The sequence below is a fragment of the Juglans microcarpa x Juglans regia genome, chromosome 3D, assembly GCF_004785595.1.
Source record: "Juglans microcarpa x Juglans regia isolate MS1-56 chromosome 3D, Jm3101_v1.0, whole genome shotgun sequence".
Taxonomy (NCBI): domain Eukaryota; kingdom Viridiplantae; phylum Streptophyta; class Magnoliopsida; order Fagales; family Juglandaceae; genus Juglans; species Juglans microcarpa x Juglans regia.
Genome location: NC_054598.1, coordinates 38,309,187 through 38,324,918, shown reverse-complemented (window position 1 = coordinate 38,324,918; position 15,732 = coordinate 38,309,187). Strand labels below are relative to the sequence as shown.

General features: G+C 37.1%; 2 protein-coding genes across 2 annotated transcripts; one reads left to right on the top strand and one right to left on the bottom strand.

The window, feature by feature from the left end:
• Positions 1-925: 925 nt before the first annotated feature.
• Positions 926-5,533, bottom strand: LOC121254163 (vesicle transport protein SFT2B). The gene is made up of 6 exons (XM_041154118.1): positions 5,334-5,533; positions 5,186-5,239; positions 2,468-2,541; positions 2,190-2,307; positions 1,420-1,478; positions 926-1,192 (listed from the first exon to the last, which is right to left on the bottom strand). Exons 1-6 carry the CDS (start codon positions 5,433-5,435, stop codon positions 1,114-1,116), a joined length of 486 nt encoding a protein of 161 aa, XP_041010052.1. The 5' UTR covers positions 5,436-5,533; the 3' UTR covers positions 926-1,113.
• Positions 5,534-5,814: 281 nt separating this feature from the next.
• LOC121254162 (splicing factor SF3a60 homolog) lies at positions 5,815-15,678 on the top strand. Its single transcript, XM_041154117.1, has 12 exons — positions 5,815-6,128; positions 8,147-8,260; positions 8,787-8,891; positions 9,430-9,575; positions 10,164-10,260; positions 10,946-11,110; positions 11,712-11,783; positions 12,455-12,613; positions 12,803-12,880; positions 13,859-13,987; positions 14,681-14,827; positions 15,327-15,678. The coding sequence occupies exons 1-12, from the start codon at positions 5,955-5,957 to the stop codon at positions 15,471-15,473; spliced, it is 1,533 nt and encodes a 510-aa protein (XP_041010051.1). The 5' UTR covers positions 5,815-5,954; the 3' UTR covers positions 15,474-15,678.
• The last annotated feature ends 54 nt before the right edge of the window (positions 15,679-15,732 follow it).

The following is a 15,732-nucleotide window of genomic DNA, read 5'->3' as shown; positions in this document are numbered from 1 at the left end:
GCTAATCAGCAACTTTCTCTCTTGCTTCTTCGGCGACAGTTTGAAAGCTGTTTTTCAATTGGGGATGTTAATGTTTTGTGTTTAGCTGAAGAAACAGGGCCTAGCTTTAAAGTATGAAAGATTGTGGACCTGAAAGTTGGGGCTAGTTGGGTTGGAAAATGATAAGATAAACTTGATCCACTTTGGGCGCTCCTCTACCCTAATTTGGCTACAGAAAGGATAAGTCTTAAGGGTTACCCATTGCCCCGTTGCTTGAATTAATTATTCGGCTAAACTCTGATGGGCTGCCTCCAACTATTTTGATCCACAAGCTTATTGCTGAGAAACATGGGTTCGCTTAATGATAAGCCTTGTTATGGGAAATAACCATCTCCCAACCCTCTCTACTCAACTCTATATCTCTCTTTTACTAGGTTACATTTGAATGTTAAGAACATTTCAAATTATCTGTAAATAGTAATGAAATAGTTCATAAATAATAATGAAATGATAGTACTTATACAAAAAAAATGAAATAATAGTAAATAGTTTTTGAATTGTAGTGAATTATTTGTAAATAATAACGAACTATTTGTGAATAGTAATGAAGTAGTCTATTGTAAAAAAAAAAAAAAAAATGAAGAAGTCTAAGATAGTCTAAGCTCCCAAATACAAACTTAGGCCCTTAGGTTTTTTTTTTTTTTTTGATACATTTGGAGAGGGCCCTTGAACCCGAGACCTCCATTTTGAAGATTAGGGATTTATGCTAATCAGACCACAAACATTTGGCACTTAAGCCCTTAAGTTGATGGATAGAGGTGCACAGAAACATTTTGCTCAATGGGCCTCTGGTCTAGGATTTGGTATAGAGTTCCTTGAAAAGAAAAATATTAACCAAGTCAAAGAAATGCAAGAGGATAACTCTATAGACTTTGAGCCAAAAGAGTGAAGCCAAACAAATGTCAGAAATCGATAATGAGAATAAGTAGCCAAGAAATATACAATTGTGACAAACATAAAAGGACCAACATAAAACCTGTAGTCCCAACTCAAACACTAAAAACAAGAAAACAATTAAAAACCGCATTCGAAAAATTTCAACCCTCAAACAGTCATTTGTTCAGATGGAATCTCCTAAAGTTCTGTGTCCCACAAACGCACCATCAGTCCAGAAACCATTCTCCGAGCAAAAGGGATGTAACTCAAACTGTACCTGAAACAGCTCGTCACTAATATATCAAGTGGTGACACAAACCATTATAAATGCATAACTAGGTCTTTTCAAAGTTAGAATTAGAGAAGCTAGATGAAGATCTTGCCATTGGTAGTTGGTAGAACAACCATGTAAAATATAAACACAAATTGATAAGGTTGAGAGGAAGTGTCTGATCTCCCTCTCCTATGCCAGAAAATTTAGGTGGGAGAGGAAGGCAAACTCACCATATAAGGGCGCAGAACTCACATATTATTGCAAGTATTGTTAAAATCTTGTTATGGATCTGCAAGATGAAAATAGCCAGGAACAGGAACAGTGACTATCATAACATAATAAATCGAACAAGAAAATGAAGCTAATGGCAAATGGTTTTTCATGCTTGAACATGAAATTTGTTGCATAGGACGCAGCAGGGGTACAGATATTAATTTCGGGGATGACACGAAACTAGGGGCTTTTCGTTCTGCCATTTATTCAAATCTGAGACTTCCAACTCTTGACCATGTCTCTAGTGTCTTAATAAATTTGCGAGTAAAAGAAAAAAGAATTATTGATGTGTGGTGCACAGTGCACAAAGGGAACGAGCTGACTGAGGGGATGTGACAAGAACATTAATGCAAACAAGTTACACGATACATCTTCAAGGAAAATGACCAGGGTACACCATCAGATTATCATCAGAAGATAATATTCTTGTAAAGTCACCCCAGCCTTCCTATTTTAGCCCACCAGTTAAACAGAGGCAAAGAACGGTAATCATTCCAGGAAAACAAGTATCCCACTTATCAAAAAAGAAAGAAAATAAAATAAAAACAAGTATCCTATTAGAACAATTTGGTCCAAAAATTGGTACTATCTAAAAATAGGAATCCCTCATGTTACCAGATCTAGTTCCCAATGCTAATTAAAGACCAGTCCGTCAATTCTTAAGGCATTCAGATTTTTTTTTTTTTCCCTCCATTTTATACTTGTACGATCAAGATGGAAAACTTACCCAAAGAGCACAAATGAGAGCAATAACAACACATCCAAGGTAAATGGAAGTTGCATAGACACGAACAGAATCAAACATCATTCCGATTTGTTGCCTAGGTCCAATGAGGAAGGCTGTGCTGCCAAACAGGACCACAAGTTTAGAACTTGAAAAATCCCTCAAGAATGAAAAAGAAAAAGAAATTCAGTTTAATTGAATCAGATACAACTTTGGAATAGAAACTACTAAACTACATATATGTTTATCTCATTGCTCGGCTCCATTACCAGTTAACCTACCTTCCAACTGCCAACACATTGCCAAACGTAAACAGTGCTGCAAACTTGATGGGTTTGGCAAAAACAATCAATGACTGCAAAAGAAGGAGAAGAATAAACAAATGCTGTGAGGGCTCTAACGGTATCAATTTTATGTTGTCTTTCAGTAACTGAGCTATAAATTTTTCTGTCTGCATCCATAAAATAAAAAAATTAAGTTTCTAGAACAAATTGTGAAATTTCCCAAAATCATGTTTGATAAGTTTTGCCTTCAAGTGAACTTATTTTTATTAAAGAAAAGCATTAAAGGGACACTCCCCATCTTCCATGAAGTTTTTTGGTAACTAGTTTTTACTTAATTAGAGATATTTTTTTATCGGTAAGGATCATTAATTAGAATTATTCACTACCACAAAGAGAGGGCACAACGGTAAACAACAAACAACCACAAAAATGGGGTGGGGGGAAAGGAAGTATAGATCACAGTGACCCAGATGCAGAAAAATCAAGGACGAGTCTATAGAAGGTCTAGGACACTTGGGAGAGTGCTACAGCCAATCTGAGCTTTGTTGTGGACAGTCCACATAAGTATATAGCTGTCATGGGTGGTGCAACAATCAATGGCCTTCTCAGGCATGGAAGGAAGTTCTCAATCTTCATACGGCAGGTTTGGTGGTGCTTTCCTATCACTTCCAATAAGAAGCTTGCAGGCCATATCACAACCATCATCAACCTATCACCCATGATTCTGAAATAAGCCCACCAAGTGTTAAGGTGTTAAGTGGGGCACAAGATTTTCTAATGGCATTCTATCTACAGGATATGAAAAAACAACTGAAGTCAAATTTGGTCTGTAGCTTCACACTCTTATGCCAATTTGATTTCCCCTCATGGCATTGGGTACACTGACACTGTCTCTCATAGAGACAACATCAGGGCAGAAGGGATCTACGACCACCTAAAAATCACAATATGACAACTTTTTTCATTTGATAAGTACAATGTGACAACCGTGCGGAAGTAATTTAGTTGATTGCCAATAACAAAGGAATGCAACAATATGGCTAGTCCTCTAGAGAAGATAAAATCAACCTACAACTCAAATTTCTAACTTCCAGACTCAGACATGGGTTTTCTAAGCACAAACATCAGAGATTGGTGCCATATATTTTGAGAGAGCGAGAGAGTGAGAGAGAGGTGCCAATTGAGCTACTGGTAAATTCTTAGTAAAACTGATATCGGATAACTAACCACTGTTAGAATATTTTTTTGATCGACAAACAAAAATTTTATTGATCATGAAATAACCATTATTAGAATATTATGTTAGAATATTATCATACTTAGAATATATTCATAATATTCTAGTATGTATGGTAATATGATTTATTCTTTACCATAATTAGTTTATTGTGCAAATCAATTGGTATAATTGATTTATTGTATTTCCATTATTTCTCTAGTCTCATTCATCTATAAATGGGGACAGATGTTATGTATTCAATAACACTTGACAGTAAAGAATAGCAAAGATGTATCCTCTAAAGTCTTTCTCCTCCTCTCCTCTCCATCTCCCTTTTCTATTATATTATATTTTCTACTTGGCATCAGAGCATACCCAATCCTGGTATCTTTCAAAGAATTGTTTGTGTCTGTGCTTCATCTTTTTGTTAGCAGGCATGTTCCTTTACTTTGCTATTTACATAGCACACGATGTCCAGTTTAACAGTCTTTTAGCACTTGACAGGTGCGGTTCTTTACATGCCAATTGCGTCCATTTTTCAATATGGTTTTTCTCATATCAGACCACCAATCGATTGTATGAGTTTTCATTGACATTTTGGCATGAGAGCCACTGATTTCCTAGTGTCTCTCGATTTTTCTGTTCGTGATAAGTCTCATATCAATGTGTTATTTGGTGTTCTTTCCCATTCACCACACGTTCTCCAGAGGCTTCCTACGCACTTAATGGATCATTGTTTGCGATAAGTCTCATATTCAACGAGTTATTTGGTGTTCTTTTCCATTTACCACACGTTCTCTAGAGGCTTCCTATGCACTTAACGGATCGTCATTCATGATAAGTCTTATATTCAACATGTCTTTTGGTGTTCTTTTCGTTCACCACATGTCCTCCAGAGGCTTCCTGAGGCTTCCTACACACTTGAATTGCCGTTCGAGATAAGTATCATATTCAATGTGTTATTTGGTGTTCTTTTCCATTCACCACACGTTTTCGAAAGGCTTCTTGTGCACTTAATAGATCATCGTTTGTTACAAGTCTCAGACAAGTACCGAGTATGGGATCTGAGTACTGATTTTTCCATCCTCGAAAATTTGCATACAAGTACAGAATGGTTAACACTGACCACTAAAAGAGGTCCATAAGCAAATCCGACACCAGTATAGGTACCTCGTCATGGTGACTAATTAACTAACATGACATCTCCTAATAACCTAAGATCACTGCGACAATTGCTTTATAAACTAGAAAACTCAGCAAAACCTCAATCCCAAATCCCAACTACTTAAGGCTCTGCTACGCTGCGTAAATCCCTCTTCCGCCGTTCGGTCCTGTATAAAGCCTCATACGTCTCAAAACACTAATCCAACACACACAAGCTTACATTCCAATGCTTATTAATCATAGCTGGAATCACGAGAAATCCAACTAGCCATGAAAATTCAAGACAACAATGCAGGAAAATAATAAAAGGAAAGGTGAGTGAATGCTCATACCAGGATCATACAAACCAAACCAGCGACCAAACAGGCAGCAAACCCATAAACTCTCTGTATAATCAAAACCGAAAAGCACCATAATTTCAGAAAATCTAAACACGAGCACAAATGTTTGACCTCGAAACTTAGGCGATTCACGCAGTACCTGCATGGGAGAGAGAGAACAAAAGCCGTCTGATTCGTCATCCAAGAATCCATCTCCTCGTTCTTCATTTCCTTCTAACATAGATTCGTTGAGCTTCCACATTGGCGAAAAATCAAGTTCTCTACCTCTTCAATGGCTTTGCCTTTGAAGGAGCGCTAAAAAGAGAGGGTAAACCGAAGCCGAGTGCAATGGAATATGGATACCGGACGGGGAACATTTAGCTGCTCCGCATATGGACTACGGACTATACTTTTGCATTGTGAAAGCCAATATCGGACCGACACATCGACAATAAAGTATCACATGATTTGCACGTGAATATTTCGGCAACCAATTAGTTTATGTGGCGATCGCCTATTCGGTGATTCTTCTGTGGATGCCACTGCGAGATACGTACGATCAGACGAGGTAAAAACCCTGAAACAGTTCCCGTTTTCATAGTGACCACCGTTAAAAAGGAAAAAGAAGCTATCAACAAAATCCAAGCTGAGAACGCCGTTTCATTTGACGCTATCAGGTTCAGTGCTAATCTCAGGTTTTATCTCCTCCTTTTCCTTCCAAGGACCAGAGAGACGCACAGAAAAACCCTAGGACGTGGGCGAGAGAGAGAAGAAGAAGAAAATGTCATCGACGTTGCTGGAGGTGACGAGGGCAGCACATGAGGACGTGGAGCGGCTGGAGAGGCTGATAGTGAAGGACCTCCAGAATGAGCCGGCTACTAGCAAGGACCGCCTCTTTCAGAGCCACCGCGTCCGCAACATGATCGACACTATCATTTCCACCACTGAAAAACTCGTATACTCTTCTTCTTGTCTCTTCAACTTCATCTCCAATTTCTTACCTTCTTTCTTTTTTCTTGCTGAGAAATCGAGCAATAAAAATGGAAATAGAAAATATTCCTCGAATCCTGTTTTCTATATATATGAATGGTTGCTATATTTTTTCCTGTTCCAATCCACATGAAACATGACGCACAGTTAGGTTAGCATTTTGAAAACAAACCTTTCTGTAATTTTGTGAAGTGTTTGGGTGCTTGGAAAATAGGGGGAAAATATTGGAAATTTGAATTTTGTGTTGCGTCGTTATCCCTAGGAAAGGTTTCTTTGGGCACGCAGACGTTTGCGCTTCCGAGGGGTAGTCTAGATGACATTTCCTTGAAGTTCTCGTACAGTTTTGGAAGATAATTTTATTTGAGTTTATTTTCTAAATGAGCATGATTGCACCTTCGGATATCTAACAGATATTGATTGATTATTGTCAGTACTAAATATGACTGACTCAAAATATTGATACTGTTTGGTGGCATAGAATTTTTTTTTTTAATCGGTAAACAAAATTTTATTGATCATAAGAATATGCAAGTGTCCAAGTATACGAGACATATACAAGAAGAGCAATACTAAGTGTGCTAGTTAGTGATACAAGGAATTCATGACAAGTCCCCCATGAAAATTAATTACAATCGACCAATATTTGAATCTTGCATAATGGTCATTTCCCGTGTTGCTCGAGAATTTGTTAATCCTTTTTTGGTTTTTAAATACTTGGAGAAATCATTTCTTTTTATCGATAAACAAAAATTTTATTGATCATGAAGTAGATAAAAGTTTGAGTATACAAGACATATACAAGAGCGTCACCTATGCGTGCTAGTTTAGCGATACAAGTAAATCATGAAAATACATGCCATTAAAGTCAATTACAATCGACCAATGAAGTAAAGCATTGAAAAATAGACTCATCCATTGACCGCACTCAATCTTCAAAGCTTCATGCATTCCTCTCCCTCAAATACACCACCATAGACATATCGGGACCATCTTCCACTGTAATACCCCATATGATAAGAATAAGGGTAGATGTTGTATAGATCCCACATTGCTTGGGAATGAGAAGTCTTGATCTTTATAATGTTCCAATAGGGTTCCAATTGTATCATTGACTGGTCCTTTTGGAGTATTGGTTTGGGCCTTCCATTGGGGCGTTACATCCACACTGTTGCAATCTTGGAGAAATCTGATGAGGAAGAATAGTTGTTTTTTCTTTGTGGCTGGCAGTTTTTTGAAAAATAAAATGATTTGGCATTAGGTGTTTGTGTACTTTACGACAATTTTTTTTTTATGTTGGGGAACCTCTCCAAGGCAGGACCCTTCGGACCCACTCCTGCAGAGTAAACCCCGGTCCTGTGCACCGCATCTTCGGAAGTTTCCTTACACGGAACTGGTTAAATTGTTGACTTTTCACCAGGAGGTGTTGAACCTTGGACCTTGAAGGGAGTGATAACCCAAGACCAAGGCCTTCACCACTTGGGCCAACCCCCTTGGGGTTGGTTTTGTGGTTGTTTGTAGCATTGAAGGTGTTAATGTACCTTGAAGGTGTTTGTACTTTACGACATTTTCTTTGTGGTTGTTTGTAGCATTGATTAACTAACCTATATAACAAAGCCATTGATTAACTAACCTCATAATTGTTGTAGATTATAGCTTGGTGTTTCTCTTGCATACATGATTTGGTATGCTCCCTCTAGGTCTCTAAGGTTCGAGTCCTCTTGGGTGCAAACAATTTCTAGGGATCATCGGACTGGGGGAACTTCCCCTTCAATGTGTACTTGTGGGAAACTCCTTGCCCCCCGTCTGTCCACCCCCAAGACTTTGTTTTCGGACACTTGGTGTCAATCAAAAAATAAAATAAAATCTTCGATTACCTATAAAAAAAAAAAATCATTGTTGGAGATAGTCTGTTATGCTTTGATTATATGTCTCTTCTCTCATAAGGATTAAGGTTATTTTGCTGTTTGTTATTGTAATTTCCAGGTAGAGATTTATGATGATAACGATAATGCCAGGAAGGATGAGATTGCGGCTCTTGGAGGCCAAACTGCAACTGGAACGAATGTGTTTAGTGCATTTTATGATAGATTGAAAGAGGTAACTGCAGAACCAATTATTTTTGCTGATCAAAAGTCTCCATTGCCTCAAAATTTTATTCAGATCACAGCCATCCTTGTATTCTACATCTCTAAGTTCTAGTGATATGTAACTAGGAGCATAAAGGCTCTGTACTTTTTCATTGAGCATTCTGATGTTGTGCTGGAGTTTTTCTCTTTGAAGCATTAGAAACATTATGAAATTCATATTTGAAGTGGATATTTTATCTCTAGATATGGTTTCAATAATTTATTCTTCATTTTATATCTATGTATTTGTAAGGAGAAGGTTTAACTTTGGTCCTGCGTCTGTTTTCTTAACATATATGCAAGCATCCTAAAAAAAAAAAAGAACATATATGTAAGTTAACATGCATGAGAAAACTTGAAAGGATCATAGAACATGTGTATTAGAAGAAATGTAATATCTGTATGTTTGTTGCGCATTGGTCTTGAAACTATGTTCTTAGAATTGACTTGTTGGACTGCTTATACATTGAGATTTTTAACGTTTATCATCTATACAGATTCGTGAATACCATAGAAGGCATCCAGCTGCTCGTGTTGTTGATGCTACTGAGGAGTACGAGGCACTACTTAAAGAAGAACCTATCATTGAGTTTAGTGGAGAGGTCCCTGTCTATCTTTGTTTCTTTCTCTGCACAGCATATTTAACCAAAAGTTTAATTTCAGGTCAACCATTTTATTGCCCTCACTTTTGAATATAACTATAAAATTCTTGGAGGTAAGCACAGAAGTACAAGAGCATTTCTTAACGGTAACCGTCATGGTTATTGTAATCAATGCTCTTACACTTCTGTTTTTGCCTTCTAGAATTTTATAGTTCAATTTAAACATGAGACCAAAGTGAAATGAAAGATATAGTGCTATCCAAAGAGGGGTGGTTTAAGCATGTGGGTATAATTACTTATATAAAAAAAAAGGCATGTGGGTATAATTTGAATAAGCATGTGATAATGTTTTAAAAATCATTTTTTCTTCTTGCGATCAATAAAATCTTATTTACCGATAAAAAAATGATTTTTTGATAGTGGAGATTATCTGTGAAAATCAAAACATTGTGGCATTTGTGTAAATGGTATGTTGATTTAGTATAGTTTACAGCCTTTCAATCATCTTTTTTATAATAACTCAAGTTTTTAATTTCAGGAAGCTCTTGGGCGATACCTAGACATGCATGAATTATTTAACCTGTACATTAATTCTAAATTTGGGGAGCCTTCTACCGAGTACTCTGCTTACCTTGATATTTTTTCACAACCACATAAGATTCCACGCAAACTAAAGTTAACAAGGTATAATACTTTCTGACTATATCTATATTTATATAATGGTTTGCTGCCAGCCCCCCCCCCCCCCCCCCCCCCCCCCCTCCAAAAAAAAAAAAAAAAAAGAAAGAAAAAATCTGGTTTGGGGTGTTTACATGTTTGGACCTCAAGTTCAGTGAGGATCAAATCATAGAAGACTGAATGGTAAAAATGGATGGCCTAGAGAGAGACAGAGGGAGCTAAGTGAGATCAGAAGCAAGACGAGGTATCTGAGCAAGACGAGGTATCTGATCAAGGATCTCTTTTGGCAGTTTAGCATTACACATTGTGAGGTACAGAGAGAGATGAAGGGAAAAACAGGGAGACATGGTTGGATCCAATTGGACATGGTGGGACTTGGGTGTGGCTTTTTATTTTTCTTACTTGTAAAAAAAAAACTTGGGTCAATAAAAGTGGAAAAGTTGATTATCAAATAAAAGTGGGAAAGTTGCTCGACTTGAAGGTGGGAATGATAGGAGATCCCTTTATGTGTATATGTGTATTTGTATGTTGAAAATGATTGTCAGTGTAATGTTGTGTGCTTTGAGAATCTGTTGGAAATGTTATTTTCTGCAGGCAATACAGGGAATATATGGAGAATCTGTTGGAATACCTTGTATATTTTTTTCAGCGGACAGAGCCCTTGCAAGATCTTGATAGAATATTCTTGAAGGTACTCACCCACTTATGATCTTTTTCGTTGAATATTTCTTAAAGGTTTAATTTAGGCACCGAGTACTAAATTTACGATCTATAATGCATGCAATAATACTATGGTAGAATTTTGCATTAAAATAATTCATCACTGTCTGTGGTCCTTAGACTAAGTGGCATTGCCTGGCTCTATAAACAAAAGGTGGACGGTGAGTTCATGGGTTTAATCCCATTTGGGTGTGAGTTCTATTTTCCCATAAAAAAGCTTTATTGATACAATTTTAAAGCTGTGGCAATTGAAGGTTGGAAGGCCTGTCATAATTGGATCTATTATAAATTGATAACGTAGTAGGATTTGAAAGTGCTATTACATTAAGCCACATCAGTTTGTAAACTTACCTTTGTAAGATCTATTTGTAGGCCTAGCAGTTCTCTTGTTTTTTTTTTTTTTTGGTCTGTAAAAATAATGTGAAGGGAAACAGCAGTTCTCTTCTTGTTATAAGTACTTTGTTTGAAACATGAAGGATGCAACCCTAATATACATTAAGTATACTAAAATATGCACCCATCTAGCAAGAAGAATGTATGTGGAATGTGAACAAGATTGCATCAGAACAGCCATGGACCCTTGTCTTTTAGATTTCGAAACCTTCTATACATATTTTTGTTTTCAATAGGAAGTAATATATGATTGGTTGTGGTAGGTTGGGGCTGAATTTGAAGAGCAATGGGCGAATGGAAATATACAAGGATGGGAGAATGAGGGTCAAGAAAATGGACATGTTCCTGCTCAGCATACTGTTATTGACCTTGATTATTACAGTACAGTTGAAGAGCTGATGGAATTCGGTCCAGAAAAGTTAAAAGAGGTAAGTGGCCTATGGTTATATCAGTATTTTCCGCGACTTTTCATTGCATGAATACATCTTTTTCTCATTTACGAACCTTTAGTTGTAGAGACCTAATTCCTGAGCATATATTTAAGTTGCTTTGAAGATCCAAACTTTAGAATATATTGTTGCTTTTCTTGATATTATCTATTTTCGTTTTCCTATGATGGACAATAAAATTTATCAATGCAAGGACCCTTGGCACTGTGGGATGGGGCAGTGCTAGGGAAGGGATTAATCAATGATTACATGGGAAATATACTGGGGACACAACTGAAAGAAAATGGAACAAAAAAAAAAAAAAAAAAAGCAAACTCCAAATTTATGAGCATTAATAAATTTCAGATTATGAGGTAATGCTTATTTAGCTGGATTTGGGTAAGATTATATGTTCCTTGCTTTGAAATGTTTCCATCTAAGCTTTCTTTGTTCTAACATGTTTCTATTTTCACCTCTTACTTATCAAAAAATAAAAACATGTTTCTATTTGCATGTCCGTTTAGAAGTTCAAAATACACGTTTCCAGGCATTTGCTTTAGATTCATTTTCCTTAATTGACCACTGTGTTGTTGCCTGGCAGGCATTGGCTGCATTAGGGCTTAAGACTGGCGGTACTGTTCAGCAGCGTGCTGAAAGGCTTTTCCTTACAAAGGTAATTGTGAACCAGATTTTTTACCTAGCAAAAGATATAAGGTGGTAAGTTTGTGGAAAAAAGTTTTAAAATGTGAATATATTTACTGTCTGTGCTCTACTTTATAAATTAGTTTTTCTGTTATCTGCTGTATTATTTAGTGAGTTTAATTTTAGTGATTACTAATTAATTTGCTGCTGGCTAGAGAGAAAACTCTCTTCAAATATTTTTCAGATTATTGTTAATGGTAAACATGCTTTAAATTGGAATATGCGACAGTTGTGTGTTGGAACTGCTAGATATCCTGTAATTGTATGCTCTTTCTGATAGGGATGGTATTCAATGAATTTGGCTAGCAGAATAGGGTGAATGCTTGCTTATCCCATGGGTTGAGAGGCCGTGGAAGGTAATAGAATATTGTTCAATGTTCAAGTGTTAGGAGCTTCAATAAGTAATCATTATTCTGTAGCCTTCATATATGGTATATTCTTGACATGCTCTAAAGCCATCTTGACGCAAGCTCTTGTTTGGTTGGGTGTGGCATTAGTTCCTGAATTCCAGTTTCATATAATGTTCAGCTCACATACTTACAAAAAAAAAAGGTTCAGGTCACTTTCTTCTGAAGTTTGTATATCTATGCCAGGGGTTTAATTTGAGTTTTTTTCCTCATTGCCCTTGTTCCTTTTGTGCAGCATACACCTCTTGAGAAGTTGGACAAGAAACATTTTGCCAAAGGTGCACGTGCATCACAACAAAACCAGGCTGCTGCAGTTCCAGAACAAGATGACAATGTAAAAGAAATAGCCCTATTGGAGACCAAGTTGAAAAAACTGTGTGACTTATTGGACGAGGTTAGCCTTTGTTCCGTAGTTTTAGCTTATTGTCTCGATCTGTAGTATGTATTTGATTCTCTTTTAGGATAGAGCATTGAGATATTGCTGCACTATTCAATATTTGCGAATGTTCTTGTATATATGTTAACCATTACAAATATACTCTTTTGGCAACTACATGTTTTAATTTTCTGTGACCTTTCACAGACAGTTGCACGAACAAAAGACAATGTTGTGAAGAAGCAGGCTTTGACATATGAGGAAATTGAAGCAGAACGTGAGGAGGTGAGTATCTAGACTCTTATTATCAAGAGTTGAAGGTATAAGTTCGCATCTACTTATTATAGGACTTTGTTAAAACCTTTAAGGTGTTTGTTCTGTGGTATTTTGTACCAATAATTTGAAAGTTTAACTTGCTACAATTATGTCGAGCAAGTATTATCCACCCATGATGGTGACATTTGGGGTGCAGATGGGTAACCTCTCCATACCTTATACATTGTCAATTTTGTTTCTTGTTTGAACCACCACAACATGGTCCTGAACCATCATGTATCTCTTAGATACAGCTTAATCTCTTAGTTTTTTTTTTTTCCCCTCAATCTTGTAGTTAAAAGTGCCTTTATATCAATGAAGACTAGTGAAGTTGCCCTACCCTGGTCCGAGCAAAAACTTTAAGTTGGATGTGAAATGCCTTAGAGTAAGGTGAAAACTTGAATTTCAAATTCATCACAATATGAGTTGGTTCCTCTTCAGCACATAGTTTGGCACTGAACTGAACAAACACATGCTGCCCATCACTTTGGAAACGCTTAATATATAAGTTGTTTCTTTCTTGCTCACATTATGTATTTACTTATAAAAGTAAGTAAATACATAATATAAGTAAATGTACTTACTTTTTAAAAAAAATTTATTTACTTATAAAAAAAAAACGTTGTTTCTATTTCCCAAACCCACCCACCCACCCACCTAGTACCAGGTAAACATATAGGAGCTGTGATATATTTTCATGGGGATTTCCCCCTTGATCTCAACGTTTGTACCTGCTTGTTGATTATGCATGTAGATTCAATTGTCTAATGCATGTGTTGAAAAGATGCCTGACCTTTTATAGTCCTGGCCCCTGTCCAAATTGTGTTTTCCCTAGATTTATACTTCATGCTTCTTTATGAAATTGCTTGGAATACTGTCATGACGATCTTCTAGTCTGTGTTGGTTCTCGCAATAAATAATTGTTCTGATTTTTTATTATCCATGCAGGAAGAAACACAAGCTGATACTGAAAGTGATGATGATGAGCAGCAGATTTATAATCCCCTCAAGTTGCCAATGGGTTGGGATGGGAAGCCAATACCGTATTGGCTGTATAAGCTTCACGGTCTTGGTCAGGTAGTTTCCCCTTTTAATTGTAAGAGCCTTTGAGCTATATTTCCTCCTATATTAATTAACTCATTAAGAGTAATGATTTATACAAATCTCAAATAGACCAGCCCCGCGCAGTCCCTTTGTAACAAAGTGAATCCCACCATGAAAAAGTGTATAAAAACCAATTCTTAATTAGTGGGATCCACTTTTTTTTACAAAGAGCCTGTGCGGGGCTTGTCTATTTGGAGTTTCTACCTAGCATTACTCATTAATTAAATTGTATGCACTGTAAATTTGTAGTTCCTGTTGAAATCATTTCAGATGTATATCATATCATCTGTATTTTCTCTTCAATTTTATCTTGAAATCAACTTGAAAACTCTTTATTTAACTTGGGTCAACTGCATGAAAAAAAAAAAAAAAAAAAGTGATATGGTGCATTGTTGATAGTCAAACCATGAGGGCTGGAAAAATAAGAGATTACTACTACTGCCATGTGCTTTTTAACCAGCATCATGGTGGATAGGACGTCAAAAATGTGATACACTTCAGCTTATTGGGAAGCAGTTACTTCTTTCCATATATTTTTTTTAATTTTTTATGTCAGTGTTTTTTTGGGGGATGAGTTCTCTCGTCAGACACTGGTGTCCCGTTATGGGCAGCATCTTTTACGGGGTTCTTTATGGCCCTCATGATTGCTTTTTTAATGCATCTCAGGAATTCAAGTGTGAGATATGTGGGAACTACAGTTACTGGGGCCGTAGGGCTTTTGAACGGCATTTCAAGGAATGGCGCCATCAACATGGGATGCGCTGCCTTGGTATTCCAAACACCAAGAACTTCAATGAGATCACATCAATTGAGGTATGCTTTTGCAAGCTCCTTTGTCCATTGGATCTTTCTCTGTATTGCTGATCATGAGTCGATCTACTCAATGAAGTCTCCTGCTGTTTTTCTCTCAAGCTGGCATCACATACTGCTTTTTGGTTTCTTGCCCGATCCCTTTTTTTTTTGGGGGGGGGGGGGGGGGGGGGGGGGGGGGGGGGGGGGGGGGGGGGGGGGGGGGGGGGGGGGGGGGGGGGAGGGGGGCGCTACCAGAGCTCATCTTCAAAACACACAAAAATCTTGTACAGCCACTTACTTTAAGTTTGCCATTATATATAGACTTAAGACTGCATTCTGGCCAAAACAAGGACTGCACGCATATTGACATATATGGCTGTATGCTGTAGTGTCTTTCACTAGATCAACGATGAGAGCATGCATATAGATGCATGTGCTATATATGTATTCTGTTTGGGTACTGATAATATTATGTTTTTATATTAACAATCACAAAGTGTGTTTAAACGTTATAATGCAGGAAGCAAAAGATCTGTGGAAGAAGATACAAGAACGGCAAGGTGTGAACAAGTGGCGCCCGGATCTTGAAGAAGAATATGAAGACAGAGAGGGCAATATCTACAACAAGAAGACATATGCTGATCTGCAGCGGCAGGGATTGATTTGAGGGGGAAAAAAAATCGCAGTTACTAATTAAAAAATGTCTGTACTTTTGTTTCTAGGAAGTTTGGACTCTTACCTTGGGGTTTTACTGTGTTTTAAGCTTCATGATGACCTCTTCACTTAGGTCATTATTTATTGGTACACCAAAGACACTTGTCGAAAAATCTGTACACGAGAGATCAAACCTTAATGCAATCAAAATCTGTCCTATATCTTTTTTTTTTGTATCCCTACGTAGGTAATTTATTATTATTTTCTAATCC